Source organism: Anolis sagrei, chromosome 2, assembly GCF_037176765.1.
Source record: "Anolis sagrei isolate rAnoSag1 chromosome 2, rAnoSag1.mat, whole genome shotgun sequence".
NCBI classification, from domain to species: domain Eukaryota; kingdom Metazoa; phylum Chordata; class Lepidosauria; order Squamata; family Dactyloidae; genus Anolis; species Anolis sagrei.
The window spans coordinates 182,475,583-182,495,116 of NC_090022.1; the positions used below are offsets into that span (position 1 = coordinate 182,475,583).

The 19,534-nt window shown below is 41.3% G+C and overlaps 1 protein-coding gene across 5 annotated transcripts in view; it reads left to right on the forward strand.

Moving 5' to 3' along the window:
- The window catches only part of ARSG (arylsulfatase G), a 151,121-nt gene that overhangs the window by 94,843 nt on the left and 36,744 nt on the right, over positions 1 to 19,534 (forward strand). For all 5 annotated transcript variants that reach the window (XM_060763062.2, XM_060763054.2, XM_060763059.2 and 2 more), the window contains one exon: positions 18,363 to 18,483. In XM_060763062.2, the coding sequence (XP_060619045.2) occupies positions 18,363 to 18,483 (121 nt within the window). The remainder of the gene's footprint in view (positions 1 to 18,362; positions 18,484 to 19,534) is intronic.

Consider the following 19,534-nt stretch of genomic DNA (forward strand, 5'->3'; position numbering starts at 1 on the left):
TGCATTAAAAAAAAGGTTGTGCCATACTGGCATAGCTGGCTGCCTGATAGCATTTTTATGGAAGAGTTACAAAGCATGTAGTGAGCAAAAACTTTGATCAACAGTGCATACTTGACTAGGAGGCCAATAGTTGCTTTGGAAATATTAACAAGAGTTTTATTGTTGTTGATTGCTTGCTTTTGGCAAGTGAAAGGGAATCCTATCCCTCCTTAAATGCGGCTTGGCCTCATGTAAGCTGTCCCAAGTCTTCTTGGGGAGATGATGGCGGGGTATAAATAAAGTGATGATGATGATTACTATTATTATTATTGACACAAAAGCAGAGTATGTCACAGCAAACGAGATCTATAAGCTGGATTTCGTATCACAAAATCGCAAGTCGAACACTTCCCAAGCATCTAGGACTGTGTGATGTTTTTTTTTTTTAGTTTTTATTGAATTTTATTAGTACAATAATATAAAGTGAGGCACATAAAAACTACTATGTATTTTCAAATGATGCGCGCAGATCCAAAGTAAGGTGGCCTTTTGCAGTTGACAAATCATGATTTTGTCGATGTTTATTGTTTCCAAATGTCAGCTGAGATCTTTTGGCACGACACCCAGTGCACCAATGACCACTGGGACCACCTGTACTGGTTTATGCCAGTTTTGTCCATTGCAGTTCGATTTTGAAGTCTTGATAGCGGCTGAGTTTTTCCTGTTGTTTTTCCTCAATGCGGCTGTCACTTGGTATGGCGACATCAATAATCCAGACTTTTTATTATTATTTTATTATTATTATTTTATATTCTATTATTATTATTATTATTATTATTATTATTATTATTATTATTGCTTTCTGTAGCAATGAAACTACACCAGACTCTGCATGAAGCTTTGGACTGTTGAAGTATATTGTGAAATGATAGTATATAACTACCATTGAAGTGAGAAGATTTGCATATGCAGTCTTTGAAAAATTGGGACCTGCTGAAAAGGATGAATGAAGTAACAAACGTCAATCATAAGTACGGGTGTGTAATACTAGAATGGATCTGCGAACAACAACTGTCTCGGAGTAGTTGCGTTGTCTAGATCAGGGCTTCTTAAACTGTGGGCAAGAGTAAAAGGATTCGGAATACTACCCATTTGTACAAATCTGTTAGCAGCGACGGGCAGCGTTTACAGTGGACTCTGCAAAAAATGCTTCAGCTGTACTTCATAAAAAAGAAAATCACTTTGTTTAGCCAGCCATGCACATGCTGTTTGAGTCAGTAAATGTTTGATTTGAAAACCTGTTTTAGATACCGATATATCTGGTGTTATGTAAAAACAAAATGGGTGAAAAGGATTCATGAGCAGAAAAAGCAGAAATCCTGGTCTAGATTATATACAATGGGTTTTTTTTTTTGTCGTGTCAGGAGCAACCTGAGAAACTGCAAGTCGCTTCTGGTGTGAGAGAATTGGCCGTCTGCAAGGACGTTGCCCAGGTGACTCCCGGATGATTTGATGTTTTATCATCCTTGTGGGAGGCTTCTCTCATGTCCCCGCATGAGGAACTGGAGCTGATAGAGGGAGCTCATCCGCCTCTCCCCGGATTCAAACCTGTGACCTGTCGGTCTTCAGTCCTGCCGGCACAGGGGTTTAACCCACTGCGCCACCGGGGGCTCCTTGAGTTGCATTGGTGCAATGAGTTGCATTGGTGATGACACAAGTCAGTGGATTGAGGGCCAACCAAAGATGTCTTTTAAGTTCTTTTCTTTGTTCATTTGCCTGTATGCTGTTGTTGTTTAAGTCATAGCCTTTGGGTATCCTTAAGCAACCTCACAACTGTGGAGTTGAAGAAGAGAAACTTAACTCTTGCAGATAGTTCCCGAAAACCTCACTTGCTGAAAGCTGCCCCTTACATTGCAAGGGAAGCTTGGGTTATCCATCTTTGGGTTCACTACCTTCAAAAATGATCTCAATAGTGAACTGAAATAGGGCTGTCTTCCTTCCTTCCTTCCTTCCTTCCTTCCTTCCTTCCTTCCTTCTTTCTTTCTTTCTTTCTCTTTCTGTCTTTCTTTCTGTCTTTCTTTCTTTCTTTCTTTCTTTCTTTCTTTCTTTCTTTCTTTCTTTCTTTGAGACTGTGACATGTTTTTTATTTATTTTTTGGTTAATTTAGATTTTGCCTTCCCCCCCCCCGGGCAGGAATCAAGACCTGTCCAGGGACTGGCCTTGATGTCCTTTCAATGTCAGATGAAGTTATTTTTGTGTATGGCATACAGATATTTCGTGATGTTTTTTCATTCCTGTTTTGTTCTGCCTGGATATTTGCTTTACTGGTCGAGAAACATGTCCAACCAGCCACAAAAAAATCGAGCTCTCAGGATTTGCTGCTGCAGTTTACCAGTTATATCTTACTGCAAAGTTGAAGCTCCTCATTCTCTCTCTTTGTGTAAGAGAGTTCTAGGGCACCCAAGGCTGTACACTTGGTCAGTGTCAACTGTTATCCGGATCTCTAACTAAGGAGCGAGTGCTTATGCCTTCTTCCCTTGAGATAACTTTTTTTTAATCCATCTTGTATTCCACGAGGTTGGAAAAGCCTCTTCCTTACAAAATCTGCCACACCAAGCTGCTTTGCTTAATAGCATTCGATGATCAGCGCTTCTGAAGCTTTTATAATTTTGCTGCACATTAGAAAAATAGGGCAGTAAATTAGGTCAACCCAAGGTATAATGAAGAAATTGCACCATCATTTGCGGCTAAGTTTCTTGGCAAAACTCTGTGGATTGAGCAATATCCTTCTATGAATTTGTGTGTGTGTAGGTGTGCGTGTAGATGTTTTGCTTCAGGGTTCTGGTTTATTGCATAGGGAAGCAGTATCATCATCAGTTCTGTGGACAAAACTGGGGAAAGGGAAAAGTTTTTCCTTATCGTGACACCATCTGGAATACGTGCATTTACTTGCCATTTTGTTTTGTTGCTACATTGGTGTTTGTGCAGTATCCATTGCTGCTGTAAGATTGAAGCAATGCAGCGCACACAGGACAAACACTTCCTCTACGTAGGCTTTCCCAAAGGACACTGATCTAAGCAAGAATATGTGTATGTGTGTGTGTATATATATCTATATATCTATATTTATATATTACATAAATACATACACACATAAACACACATGTATTAACTCGAGTCTAATGTGCTGTCTAATCTAATACACACCTCCATTTTCAAAACCCTGAAAACAAAAAAAAGTTTTTGCTGACAAATGTAATACGCAGCAGCAAAAAGTGCACTCTTCATAATATGGCCATCACCGTTTCTGCCTGCTTAAAATGCGTGTTGGCACACGAAAGCTTCTGATAATCTATATAAATAAAAATGTAATGTTAGTTTGTGGGATTAACATAACTCAAAAACCACTAGACGAATTGTCACCAAATTTGAACACAGTACACCTACTAACCCAAGGAACAACCATCACTCAAAAATTTGATTTTGTCATTTGGGAGTTGTAGTTGCTGGGATTTATAGTTAACCTACAATCAAAGAGTATTCTGAACTCCACCAATGATGGAATTGAACCAAATGTGGCACACAGGACTCCCATGACCAACAGAAAACACTGGAAGGGTTTGGTGGGCATTGACCTTGAGTTTGGAAGTTGTAGTTCACCTACATCCAGAGAGCACTGTTGACTCAAATAATGGTGGATCTAGACCAAACTTGGCACGAATACTTCATATGCCTAAATATGAACACAGACAGAGTTTGAGGGGAATAGACCTTGATATTTGGGAGTTGTAGTTGCTGGGATTTATAGTTCACCTACAATCAAAGAGCATTCTGAACCCCACCAATGATGGAATTGGGACAAACTCCCCACACAGAACCCCCATGACCAACAGAAAATACTTAAGCCCATCCAGTTCAACTCCTTTCACCAGGGCAAGAAAACGTAATCAAAGCCCTTCTGACAAAGAGCTATCCAGCCATAGATATAGATAGATATATATGATTCACACACAGAGAGATATAGTATCATAGATTTGAAAGAGACTCCTAAAGAAGGACAATTATATGTTGCATGTTTCAGAGTCAGCAAACCAGACAATCTCCACATCAACACTGACAAAGAAACATCTAGAAATACCATTTACCCACAAGCATAAAAAATTACATATATTAGAAATTCACACCTTCTCATTATTTTCCAGATCACCAGACTGGGCCACAGCAACGCATGGCCAGGGACGGCTAGTGGAAAATAAAACCTTGGGGTTCATCTATGCATTGGAATGAATCCTCTTTAACTACCTTGGTTCAATGCTATGGAGTCATGGGGGGTGTTGTTTTGCAAGGCCCTGAGCCTCCTCTGCCAAAGACTACGGATGCCTCACCAAACTAGAAATCCCAGAATTACATAGTTGAGTGCTGCCAATTAAATTTGAGGTGATGCTCCTCAAATAGAAGCTCCTAAAGCAGCTTCCCCTTTTGCTTTGGCTCAGCACTAAGAATACATTATTAGGCAAATCTAATGCACACCCTAATTTTGGCAAGGTGGTTTCACCAAAAACGGCAAGTGTTGCATTCAAGTAAATACAGTATGTATATTCTGTATGTATATGTGTGTGTATCTACACACAAACACATACAACATATACATTTTATTGTTGTTTGCCTTTAAGTTGTTTCTGACTTATGATGACCCTGTTGGGGGATTTGTTATTGACCTATTTTTGGAAATACTTCTCTAGTAGCGCAGTACAACTAGGTTATATAAGGCTATGACCTATTGCTCTCATTGCAGACCCACTTGATAAAAAGATAATGGCTCTTTCATCCCTTATTTCCCAAGGAAAAGTGGAAATGGTTCTGTGGTTTGCTTTCGATGTTCTAGAAGAACTATATTGTTTTGAATGATTATGTTGTTTAAATATGAATTCACTAGCACAACGAGATTTTGATACCATTTGGCTGTCCACCTACCCTGCCAATATTCAAGGTTTGCAGCTTAAATTATAAGACTTTGGCTGGATTTATACTGCCCTATATCCCAGGATCTGATCCAAGATTTGCTTTGAACTGAATTATATGAATCTCCACTGCCAGATAATCTGGGATAAGCAGATAATCTGGGATGTAGGTCCAGCCTTGATTCCTTTCATTGCGTTTTTTTTTTTTTGGTCGTGTCAGGAGCGACCTGAGAAACTGCAAGTCGCTTCTGGTGTGAGAGAATTGGCGGTCTGCAAGGACGTTGCCCAGGGGATGCCTGGATGATTTGATTTTTTTTAATCATCCTTGTGGGAGGCTTCTCTCATGACCCAACGTGAGAAGCTGGAGTTGGTAGAGGGAGCTCATCCACCTCTCCCTGGATTTGAACCTGCGACCTGTCGGTCTTCAGTCCTGCCGGCACAGGGGTTTAACCCACTGCAAAACTATGTTTATCAAAATAAAAAAGATAGCACAACTTATAAAACACATCAGTTAAATGCCATTTAAAACAGACAAGAGTTGTGAGAGTTATGGTATTTAAAAGCAGGTTTTCCAGATCCTTCCTATTGAAGGCAAACATCCTCCATGTGTACACTATGTCTTTGAGAAAATATGAAAACAATCCACATGAAAGGAATCTAGGAGTCTAGCGGCCCTTCCATGCAGCTATATAACCCAGAATATCAAGACAGATAATCAACAATAGCTGCTTTGAACTGGATTATCTGAGTCCATACTGCCATATCATCCAGTTCAGAGTGGATTTTATACATCTGTGTGGAAGAGACCCAGGAGTCTTTGTAGGCCACAAGCTGAACATGAGCCAATAGGCATGGATGGTCCATGCCTTGGTCACCTTTAGATTGGACTACTGTAATGCGCTCTACGTGGGGCTGCCCTTGAAAACGGCTCGGAAATTTCAACTAGTCCAACGGGCGGCAGCCAGGTTGTTAACTGATGCTCCTTACAGAGAGAGGTCAACCCTCCTGTTTAAGGAACTCCATTGGCTGCCATTCATTTTCCGGTCCCAATTCAAGGTGCAGGTGCTCACCTACAAAGCCCTAAACGATTTGGACCCGCCTACCTGCGTGACCGCATCTCCGTATATGAACCCACACGATCCCTCCGTTCATCTGGAGAGGCCCTGCTCATGATCCCATCTGCGTCGCATGCTCGTTTGGTGGGGATGAGGGACAGGGCCTTCTCTGTGGTAGCCCCCCGACTCTGGAACTCTCTCCCCAAGGACATCAGACAAGCCCCAACGTTGGCAGTCTTTAGGAAGAGCTTGAAGACCTGGCTGTTCCAGTGTGCCTTTCCAGAATAGGAAACTCCCAGCATCATGTCCCAAATGCACTTTATTAGAGATTTAAGATTGTCTGCCCACCGCACCTACCCTAAAATCCTTACATTTCACCTGATGTCCAGCACTTTTAATTTTAGTCATTACATTAGGCCCGGCCCTAGTTTTAAATGCATCATGATGTATTGTTTTAATGTTTCTATTGTTACTGCTTTAATGTTTATTGATTTGCTTTATGAGTTTCAGTGTTGTATTTGTTATGCTGTTGTTTTATTGAGGGCATTGGCCTTTGTAAGCCGCACAGAGTCCTTCGGGAGATGTTAGCGGGGTACAAATAAAGATAATAATAATAATAATAATAATAATAATAATAATAATAATAATGTGATGCAACAGCTAAAAGTACTAATGTGATTCTAGGCTGCATCAATAGGAGTACAGTGTTGAGATCGAGAGAAGTGGTGTTGTTGTTTATTCGTTCAGTCACTTCCGATTCTTCCTGACCTCATGGACCAGCCCACGCCAGAGCTCCCTGTCGGCCGTGGCCACCCCCAGCTCCTTCAAGGTCAAGCCAGCCACTTCAAGGATACCATCCATAGATCTTGTCCTTGGTCAGCCCCTCTTCCCTTTTCCTTCCATTTACCCCAACATCATTATCTTCTCTAAGCGTTCCTGTCTTCTCATTATGTGGCCAAAGTACTCTCATATCCTTTCCTCCAGCGAGCAGTCGAGCTTTATTTCCTCGAGTATTGACTGGTTTGATCTTCTCACGGTGCAAGACACTCTCAGAAATTTCCTTCAACACCACAGTTCAAAATCGTCTATTTTCCTTCGCTCAGCCTTCCTTATGGTCCAGCTCTTGCATTCATAGGTTACTATGGGGAATACCATTGGAGGGAAGTATTCTGTTTTGGTCAGGTATCATCTGGAATAACACTGTTTACAGTTCTGGACACCACCATTCAAGAAGGAACATGTACAAAGGAGGATAACCAAAATGGCAGTAAGATAACCAAACTTTTGGAGCAGGAAGTTGGAAACTGAGCTTTTCTGTCACTCACTCAAACTGTCAATGTAATTGATTCATACATTTCACTTACAGACACAGAGTTCCATTCTTAAATACATTGCTAAGTAGTCTGTGCTAATAAGCCTTGACCACATCCTATAGCAACAAATCTCCTTAATTAAATGTTTCAGGAAATGCTTCCTTTTATCATTTGTAACAGCCTGCAATCAGTTTCGCTATGTGATGCCTATATCTGGCTTTACATCATATGGAATAATTTCATTCCCTTCAAAGCCTTCATAATTTTGCAGACCTGTCACATGTCCTCAACCAATCTCCCTTCTTCCCTGTAACTTAAAATAAAAGTTTCCTGCCTCCTTTTCCTATAATAAATGTGCTTTATCCATGGGTGGAAGAGGAAATTAAGTTATGCTTTTTAATGCCGTAACTGGCTCTTTTAATTCTAACATTATGATAATGTAGAGAGATGGTGTTACGTAGAAACTTGGCTTATCGGTTCAACCATCTATTATGATTCTGTGAAATTGGAATAGTAGAGGTAACTATTAATCCAGTTATGGCGTGTGACCACTGTAAGGGATATTGATCTTTTAGAATTAACAGTCTGTATGTAAATACCAGAGACATTCTGACATTTTTCTTATTTATTTATTTATTTATTTAGAGTTTTTATAACCCGGTCTTCTCAACCTCCGGGGGGGACGGGGGACGGGGGACTCAGGCCGGCTAACAACAGAGGGTTCAGTACAATAAGATAAAGCAAGTATACATCATCAATATAAAATACATTAAAACACAATTCATACCATTTACAAAAAAGTCAATTCGTCCGAGTGAAATCACAAATTACAAATTCATCGCCATCTGCCAGTAGGTCAACAGTTATTGACTCAGTCATCAATCTGCAAATGCAGTGTCCCAAAGCCATGATTTTACCAGCTTTCTAAAAGTTAGGAGGGAAGAGGCAGATCTAATCTCCATCTGGAGGGCGTTCCACCGAGAAGGCCCTGTGTCTTGTTCCCACCCACCAAGCACGATTGCGAAAGAGGTGGGACCGAGAGCAGGGCCCCTCCAGAAGATCTTAACAACCTTGATGGTTCATAGGAGAGAATTCGTTCAGATAGGTAAATTGGGCCGGAACCGTTTAGGGATTTATAGGTCAACACCAGCACTTTGAATTGTGCTCGGAAGCTGATTGGCAGCCAGTGGAGCTGACGCAACAGAGGAGTCATATGCTCCCTGTACCCCGCTCCTGTTAGTAGTCTGGCTGCCGCTCGTTGGACTAGTTGTAGCTTCCAGGCCGTCTTCAGAGGCAACCCCACGTAGAGAGTGTTGCAGTAGTCCATCCCTTCCTCCTTGATTTACTTTCCAAACACTTCTGGTCAGAGGAAACACATTCACTGGCCATTCAGGCAAATAAAATAAAATCTACACTACAGTGGCTACCTCTGTTGGCCAACCAAAATGTATTTGACACATCATTCAAGTGTTTGAAGCTCAGTTGGCATCTTTGTGCCCTCATATTGCCAGCTACAAAAGCTTACAAACCAGGAAACAGTACTTTATGGTAGTATATTTTTCCCAAAAGGTATTAGATCCCATCTGAATTTGGAAGTGAAGCAGCGTCAGCCCTGGTTAATACTTAGATGGGAAATAGCCAATGAATACAGATGCTGTAGTTTATATTGCAGAGGAAAGAACTGGCAAACCACCTTCTTTAAGAATACCCTATGAAATATGTGCGGTCACATCACATATATGAGGGTTATCCAGAAAGTAAGGTTACAAGGCATGTGGTTCTTGTGGGGAATTCTCTTGGGGGAAGTTGGTATCACTGCCATGTAGCGGGAAGCCAGCGGAAGTGAACGAGCAGTGCCAGTAGTCAGTAGCTCATCAACTGGTATTGTGGTGAAGGTTAGAGTTGAGTGTCCTCATTCCATTTCCCTCCCAGTGCACAGTTTCCAGACAGCCCCTCTATCCCAGGATCTGCTCCCAGGTTTTCTGCTTTAAACTGGATTATATGAGTCCCCACTGCAAGATAATCTGGGATAAGCATAAAACCTGGGATCAGATCCTGGGATAGAGGGGCTGTCTGGAAAGGCCCTTAGACACACTGTTTGGGTTTACTGAACATCTTTTGAATGCAGATCAGCAACAACTAGATCTTCTTGTTTTCTCTATATGGGACAATAGGCTACATGAGGTAGTCCTAGCAGCTATGCTTCTACTACTTTGATTTGTACTTGTTCAACAGCTATGGCCGGAATTTTACGTGTCTCAGTTGAAGAACTTGGGTACAATATCTCTACTTTTTAGGACCTTTTCAGTGTAGTTTTTCCTGTCTTGTCTCATAAGCAGCCTCTCATGAATTAATTGAATGGGAGAAAATTAAGACATTTCTGGTTCACACAACCGCCAATGCTTCTTTTAGCAGACTAGTGTTATTCTTTGTCTCCCTTGCCAACTTTTTTTTTGTATTGTATTTTTTTTTTGTTGAACTGGAAAATCTCTTCTGGTTTTTACTTCTGTTCCTCGGTTCTAATAGTTATTTGTGTATTTTCATTACTTTTGTGTCATTTTTAGGAGAGCCTCCAAAGCACTTTCCATCAAAATTATGTCAAATAACATAATGATTAAAAAACAACAACAACCCCAAAATGAGAACAGTAGGTTACATCGTATGCAGCAGGAGAACAGGAATGCTCACACTAGGGGAATTTCCTGACCTTTTCTTCCCACAACAGCTCCATGGGAGATGTTCAAGAAAGGTTTGGCACGTGGAGACGGTAGTTGCAGAAGGGGAGGAAAACTGGGCAGGGAAGTTTGCATGGGTTTTTTTGTGTGTGTCAGGAGTGACTTGAGAAACTGCAAGTCACTTCTGGTGTGAACGAATTGGCTGCCTGCAAGGACGTTGCCCAGGGGATGCCCGGATGTTTGATGTTTTACCATCCCCGTGGGAGGCTTCTCTCATGTCCCCACATGGGGAGCTGGAGATGACAGAGGAAGCTCAACTCGCTCTCCCCAGATTCGAACCACTGACTTGTCGGTCAGCAGTCCTGCTGGCACAGAGTTTAACCCAGTGCATCACCTGTTTGCATAGGTAAGGATGTGGGACACCTGTAGAGGTCCAGATAGGAGATGGCTTCTGACCTCAGTAATGCCAAGCATGAGTCTCAATTAAAAGTCATTATAAATTGTACAATGATGATGATGATGATAAATTTTATTTTAAACCATCTTATCTCCCCTGGGGGACCTAGGGTGGTTTACACATACAAAGGCAAATATTCAATGCCTGGCATATACCAAAACATTACAACAATAAACATAATATGGAAAATAACAGCATTGTACCTATCAAATGAAATTAAATATCAAAATAAAAACATAGAACAACTAATCACTGAACAAGTACATTTAAAAGCATGGCCAACAGTAAAATATCTAACATAGTCATCACAGTTAAACATTGGGTAAGCATATTATTATTATTATTATTATTATTATTATTATTTCGAACATTTTTACCCCACCCTTCTCAACCCCTAGGGGGACTCAGGGCGGTTTTCAATTGGCAACAATTCGATGCCACATCATAAAATATGAAACAGCAATTATAACAGTTAAAAAACATAAACATTAAGACATAAAAATTAAAACAGTATACTTACAGTCCATTGAGCTATTACCAGTCTGGTGGCTATTTAACTAGGCATATACCATTGAGTACTCCGCTTAACTTATCCAAATCCACTTCCAAGCCATAGTCAAACATTAATTGTTCTTTAACCTAATTGCCCAAAGGCTTGGTCCCACATCCACATTTTAACCTTCTTTCTAAAGGTAAGGAGGGATGATGATGATGACCTAATCTCCCCGGGAAGTGAATTCCACAGGCAGGGGGCCACCACCAAGAAGGCCCTGTGCCTCGTCCCCGCCAAACGTATTTGAGACAGAGGCGGGGCCAAGAGCAGGGCCTCTCCAGAAGATCCTAAACTCCAAGGTGAGATGTAGAAGGAGATACGTTTGGACAGGTATGCTGGACTGGAGCCGTATAGGATTTTATAGGTCAAGACCAGCACTTTGAATTGTGCTCGGAATTGGATTGGCAGCCAGTGGAGCTGACACAACAGGGGGGTGGTATGCTCCCTGTATGACACTCCGGTGAGTAATCTAGTTGCTGCCCATTGGACTAATTGCAGTTTCCGAACAGTCTTCGAAGGCAACCCCACATAGAACACGTTGCAGTAATCTATTCAGGATGTGACAATGGCCAGATCAGACTTCCCAAGGTATGGGCGTAGCTGGCGCACAAGTTTTAACTGTGCAAAAGCTCTCCTGGCCACCACCGAGACTGGGGTTCCAGGCTCAGCGATGAATCCAGGATCACTCCCAAGCTGCGAACCTGTGTCTTCAGGGGGAGTGTAACCCCGTCTATCAAAGGCTGTAACCCTATGTCCTGTTCGGCCTTACGACTGACCAGTAGGACCTCTGTCTTGTCTGGATTCAATTTCAATTTGTTTAGCTCTCATCCAGCCCGACACAGCGGCCAAGCACCGGTTCAAAGTTATGACAGCCTCCTTGGTAACAGGTGGGAAGGAGTGACAGATTTGGACATCATCCACATAGAGATAACACCTCGTTCTGACAGTTAGTTGTTCTTAACTGTACTAAAATGGCCACAAAGTACAGATAGGACAGCCTACCAGTTAGAATAGCTGGCTTCTAAGAGTCTACCCAGAAGTTCGTATGGGACAGACCAGCCATTCAGATAACCTGCACATAGACCACTGTAGTCATACACACTGGATGAGAATGACTATGGATTGAAGTAGCTTTCTGTTGGAGGTCTGTAGAGTGCAATGACAATGGTACAGTGGGTTGCTGTGAGGTTTTTTTTGGGCTGTATGGCCATGTTCCAGCAGCATTCTCTCCTAACGTTTCTGTGGCTGGCATCTTCAGGAATTCAATGATACACTTTAGAAAGATGGCTTTATAAATCAAAATCACCATGGCATGGTCAAATAAGCATGCCAAAGGCACTAGAATAATTCCGTCAGATGTCATGATGTCTCCATGTTCTTCGGTAATGGGAAAATACTAGTATGCCAGTGTTTTTTTAAACACACCACTTAACGTTCTATGGAAATGTGGTTTCACTGATCCACTCTACAGAGATGTTCCCAGAAGCCTGAATGGAAAATGAGAGTGGCACTGAGTTGTCCCCCAGGCAGTTCTTACCAAAAGTCCTGTCAGCATTTCCACCCTAGTTTTCTGATTTCTGGGGCTTAAGGCCATGTCACAAAACACATGAGTGTTATATGATCATTTCCTTGATTATACAACAGGCCATGTGGCGCATTGGAAGTGACTGGGTGGATGCTCCAATCTGTACAAGAGCAAGCTTCATAAAGAAGTGAATAAAGGTGGGAAGAGCATAAGATCTATCCAAGCAAGCTTGTAATGCTTGTCCCAGTGCCAAATGACCTATGAATCTGAATTGATATAGCTGGCTTCCTGCCATAAATGCACACCAAAGCTAAGCACCTAGAAATGTTCTTGTAAATCAAAGGTTCCAGGCTGGCTGTAGAGCGAGGGAAATTCCTGGACTCCAGGGAAGCAGAAGGAGAGCAGGTATCCTTTGTACCTTTCAAGAGCCTGGAAAATTTACCCTTTGGACTTTCAATCCACAAACCAGCAGAATGGTGGTGCTATGGGGGTTCTGGGAGTTGTAGTTTGAGAAGTACCGTATATTCTGGCATATATGACAACTGTGCATATAAGTTGGGGGTCGTCTTATACGCACAGAATTCCAGATGGGATACCTACTCTTTTCCTACATTTTAAGCTCTAGTGAGACAAAGCATTCAGGTTTTTATGGATGTCATTGATAAATAGTGGATTATTCATGTTTAGTGAGTGCATCTGCTTCATCACTTATGGCACCATTGAAATGGTCTGCCATTGGTTTGAAGTCATTGCTGTTGAGTTTCTTCCCTGTCTCTTCTCTCAACTTACCTTGTCAGAACATATCTCCCCCTATGAACCATTGAGGACCTTAAGATCGTCTAGGGTGGCCCTGTTCTCGTTCCCGCCTTTGTCACAAGTACGTTTGGCAGGGACAAGAGACAGGGCCTTCTCAGTGGTGGCCCCTCAGCTTTGAAACACCCTGCCTAAGGAGATCAGATCTGCACCTTCCCTCTTAACGTTTCGGAGGCAAGTTAAAACATGACTGTTTGAGCAATCGTTTACAAATGCAGAGTAGCTAATATAGGAAATCGAATTGACTTGACAATGGAACTGGACAATGCTTGATAATGGAGACGCTAATGATGTTGTTTTTATTGCTTTTGTGGTGTTTTATACTGTCTAATGTTTTAATTGGTATTATGTTTTTATGTATACTGATTTGTTGGAAACCGCTTTGAGTCATCGATTGGCTGAGAAAGGCGGTATACAAATACAGTAAGTAAGTAAGTAAGTAAGTAAGTAAGTAAATTCAGGACCAGCAAGAAAAGGAGGCTAAAGAAGAATTTGGTGGGTTAGAAGGGAAAATGCCAGGACAAAGCAGAACAAGCACAGCTTTCTCTAGTGCCACAAATCTTGCCGACAAAAGGAAAGTTCTAGTTACATTTGGTAAAGTCTAGCCCTTCCCAAAGCTTTGACTGGTAGACCTGTCTATCTGACACAGGATAAATCATCTCCATATATTGAATGTCAAATCTCCAGACTTGTCATCTGAGAACAAACCATATATATAGCAAGGCATATGGTTCCAGAGAGCAGATCAGATTCCTGGCCACACTGCTATTCTATGCAGAGAATGGAAGGCCCTGCCAGAAAGAAATAATGTATTTTACTTTGTTGCTCCCATATCATATTGGGTTTATTTGTTTGATTGATCGATGGGTTGGTCGATTGGTCATCAGACCTCTAAAATGTGTGAATTTAAGATCTCTGGCTGAAAATGACAAATGCCTCTGAAATTAAAACATGATGTTACCTTACAGTTTTGTAAACCTCTGCTCCCTTTCATCGTTGCTGTCATTTTCTGTATGTAATTTATGCCTGTCCTGAACTTCTTATCAACGGTGCAGACTTTCGACAGCCTGTTTCTGAACAGCTCAGTAATACATTCTGCTGTTATTTCCTTAAGCAGATTAGCTTTTGCAAAATGGGTGCATGCTCATTAAAATGTGCTACTCTGTGTGTATGTGAACCATTTCAAGCCTCTTTTATGCAAAGCCGCGACTCAAGACCCGGGAAGTGTTTTATTTGGCAGATTATAGTTTTAGTCAGTGATTTAAATAATCACGGAGTATATATTTACCCATATATTCCGGCATAGGCGTATAAGATGACCCCCAACTTTTCCATTAAAATATAGAGTTTGGGATATACTCGCCGTATAAGACTACCCCTCTTCCAACACACACCAAATAAAAATCTTAAAAGCATCAGATTTGATTTCAATATGGTAATTTTCCTATTACTGTCTCTCCTTCTCTGCCTCTCAGATCTCACACATACACACCTGCACCACTTCACTGCATTCTTCAGGAGTGAGATCTGAGAGGCAGAGGAGGAGGTATGGTAATAGGATACAAGGGCGGGCCAGACAGGTAAAAGAGGTGTGTTTTTCTGGACCCAGGGCCACTCTATCTCTTTTTTCCATACCCCGGGCGCCCTGGACGCCTGCAGCTTGCTCCACCCTTCACTTACACCTTCCCGGTGAGGCTCCCCTTCACCTCACCATTGGGACCGCATTAAGTCCATGAATCCTGATGAATGGATTTTCTTCTACCGTACTTGTACAGCGTTGCCCTTAATACTTTCATACATATGGCAGGGACGCGGCCACTGACATTTTTGAGCTCCCCCCACCATATGCGGCAACCACAGATTCTCCAATCCGGATTGGAAGTTTCAGCACCCGCTCTGGCATATAAGACTACTCCTGCATATAAGACGACTCCCATGCATAAGGCTACTCCAGCGTATAAGATGACTCCCATTTATAATACTACTCCCACTTATAAGATGACCCCCCGTGTATAAGACGACCCCTGACTTTTGAGAAGATATTCTTGCATTAAAAAGTAGTCTTATATGCCAGAATATACGGCATTTATTTACAGTATTTATATTCCGCCCTTTTCACCCTGCACGGGACTCAGGGTAGATTACAATGCACATATACATGGCAAACATTCATTGCCATTAGACATACAACATATATAGACAGAAACAGAGGCAATTTAACATTCCAGCTTTCCAGCTTCATGAGGGTATGCTCAATTCCGGCCACATGGAGAGCTGCCACTTCACCATCCACTTGTGACACCAAGTCCTTGATGGAGTACTTCCTCATTCTTTTGCACGCTGCTGGAAGGTTTTATGGTGTCATAAATTAGTTAAATTGGCCTCCTCACATAAAATGGTACCTAAATTTCCTACTTGATAGGTGCAACTGTCTTTTGGTCTGCATAGATCAACAGCAAGCTAGTTTATTAATGGCCAGGAGCTCACTCCAAACCAGGCTGGCTTCGAAGTCATGACCTCTCAGTTAGTGATTTAATGCAGCTGGTAACTAACTAGCTGCATCACAGCCAGGTCTTGGACTGTGGTGCAGCTAGTATATACAGTTTAACCCAGACAATTTTAACATTGCATTGTGACCGTGTTCCAGTGGACCATGTTAGAAAAGAATTTGACATTTCTTGCTAAATCATGCAAGGATAGAAGTCTTAAATTCTGCCTCTCAGAGCTGTAGAAAAGGGACTGGTAATGGAAGCATTTGATCAAGTTTCTTAAACCAAGGGAAAGGAACTTGGCAATTGGCATTGTGTTCCCTCACAAGATGTTTCTCCTAAGCTTCTTGTTGTCCACCGCAAATCAGAACGCTTTCCTCATTTTTGCCACTCACTCCCTCCCTCACATCCCTTCGCAAAACTAATCCACCAGGAAATGTATTAAAGACAAATCAAGTCCTTAAAACCAGACATCAAGTCAGTATGTGAACTGTTCATATGTCAATTCATAGTTTGACTTGCTTGCAGGATTTGAATTCATTTAAATAATTTGGAGGTATTTGAAAATATAAATAGATATATGCCTTATTCTGACAAAGAATAGGGACAGAGCTGGCTAAAATCCACCAATTGCAGTTTAGGAAGTGCTGTGAAGATGACAATGGGTGAAACACACACACACACACAAAACAAAATGCAGATTATCTCTTTAGGAGAACAGATAGGATTTGGCTTTGATAAAAAAATAATATGTGGATTTGACAGATACAAAATTTTGATTTCATATAGACAGGACAGTTAGAGAACTGGGTTCCCATCTACACTGCCATATAATCCAGTTTCTGAATTTAGATTTATTTATTTATTTATTGTGTCAGAAGGGAATTGAGAATACAGTTATAATGTATAGACAAACCAGAAACAAAGTTTGCAAACTTAGTATTATGCTAAATTTCCTTTGACCAGGAGCTGGCCACTTGGAGTGCCTCTGGTGTGGCTGTAAGAAGGTCCTCCATTGTGCATGTGGCAGGTCTCAGACTGCATTGTAGTAGGTGGTCTATGGTTTACTCTTCTCCACACTCGCATGTTGTGGACTCCACTTTGTAGCCCCATGTCTTAAGGTTGGCTCTGCATCTTGTGGTCTGAAGCGCAGTCTGTTCATTGCCTTCCAAGTTGCCCAGTCTTCTGTGTGCCCGGGGGGAAATTTCTCATCTGGTATCAGCCACTGATTGAGGTTCCAGGTTTTCACCTGCCACTTTTGGACTCTTACGTGCTGAGAGTCCAGCTCCTTCAAGGTCAATCTAGTCACTTCAAGGATGCCATCCATCCATCTTGCCCTTGGTTGGCCCCTCTTCCTTTTTCATTCCATTTTAACCAAAACTATAAGTAGATATGACTTATTACGTCTTCTTGAAACATTCAAGGTATGGCAGATTATCTGCTTTGAACTAGATTATATGGCAGTGTAGACTCATATAATCCAGATCAAACAGATCATCTAGATTCAGAAACTGGATTATATGGTAGCGTAGATCCAGCCTGACTCTATTCTGGGGAATTATGGCAGAATAGATTGTTCAATAGTTAATGCCTTATATTACTGCGATTTAATAAAACTACTTTTGTTATCTATATAAATAAAAATGTAATGTTCGTTTGTGGGATTAACATAACTCAAAAACCATTGGGCGAATTGACACCAAAGTTGGACACAATATACCTCTTAGGCCAATGAGTGACCATCACTCATACAAAGACTGAAAAACACAGCAGAAAAGACTTAAAAAGCAATAAAATAAAATAAAAAATACATTACAATGCATGCACAAAACCACATATATACAAATACACACACATATATATACACAAAACACATATACACAGACTGAGCCAAAGCAACCTGTGGCAGAGGACAGCTAGTTATTTTATAAAACTCTCTCCAGTTGTCTTTATTAAGCCTGATAAGGAGTCAGGCCATAAGGAATCTACATGGTCCTACTTTAAGAGGCCTAGAAAGAAACCCAATCTAAAAATGTCAGGGTGTATAGTAGTCTATTGTGAGAAGAAGGTTTGACTTAATGCAATTTATGTCAAGTGGAGTATTGATTTGATCTGATTATGTGAGGAGGCCTATCTGATTAAGAGGAAGGAAAGAGACAGCTAAAATGACAGCTGGTAGAGTTTGCCAAAAGTTGGATGTTGTAAGAGATGGCATGAGTAAGGAAATAATAGAGAACAGAGACAGTACACCCTGTGACCCAGGAAAAGGATTAAATGGGGAAACAAAGACAAGGTGAGTACCAGGATCCCAAGGATTGGAACTGTGTGGCCAGCCTCGGAAAACGAATCTGTCACAGACACATAAGTTGTCATTGTCCCCTCTTCCTCCTTTTCCTTTAGTATAGCCAATATCCAAATCTGTGTTTGAGAATATAATGCGTTAATTAAAACTGATAATTTTATGCTTCATTAAGCGGTGGTCACTATTGCCAAGACATTGTACTTACAGTTTTCTGATCATAACTTTCTTTTTCTCCTTCAGCACTTTAGACATATTCCCTACCTTGGTTTCAATGGCCAATGCAAGCCTCCCTCCCAACAGACGTTTTGATGGTATAGATGTGTCCAGCGTCCTTTTTGGGGTTTCAGACAGAGGACACAAGGTAAGACGTGAACCCTATACATTTTTTTAGTCACTTGTTATCTGTTTTAGCAACGTAACTACTCTGTAGCTCGGATCAACCAGTACACAAGTGTGGAAGCTGTTTCTAAAAGATACTAAAATGAAAAATGAGTTAAAGGTGGTAGCTCATTGTTCACTCAGAGTAAAATATTATGTGCAGATAAAAACTGTCGAAATGTATCAAATCACTTTGGTACAGGGCTTGGAAAATTGCATTTTATATAATAATAATAATAATAATAATAATAATAATAATATACTTTATATATATACCACTCTATCTCCCTGAGGGGACTCAGAGCGGATTACAACATACACAGATAGGCAAACATTCAATTCTTTTACTACAGTGAAATTACAATGACACAAATACACAGAACAAAGGTTAAGGCTCCCCCTTTCATCTCTGGCTTCTGGAGGCGGTGCTCAACTCAGGCCATGGGTGGCACTATTGTTCCATTTCCAATCTGAGGAGCCTGTTGTTTGTAAACACCTCCTGGTCGTGTTGCTAGCATGGCTTCATGGGTGCCTGTATTACCTTCCAGCTGAAGCGGTACCTATTGAGCGATACCTACTCACATTTGCATGTTTTTGAACTGCTAGGTTGGCAGGAGCTAGGCTTAACAGTGGGAGATCACCCCAATTTCCAGTTTTGAACTACCGACCTTTAGGTCAGCAGATTCAGCAGTTCAACAGTTTAGCTCATTGCACCACTGTGGCCCCTCAAACTTTTTTTCGATTCCTGTAAAATTTGTTTAGATGAATTTAGTACCTTTTGGAAACAGGCTTCACAAGTGTACATGTGTAACTGACCAAGATTTGCAAATATAGCTCTGGAAGTTAGGGCAGATGAGTACCAAAATGATTGGCTTGATTTTGTACCTAAACAGACAGATGTATTGTCGAAGGTTTTCATGGCCGGAATCACTGGGTTGTTGTAGGGTTTTTTTCCAGGCTATATGGCCTCTAAAACATGGCCATATAGCCCGAAAAAACCTACAACAACATAAACAGAGTGTGAGATATTTTTT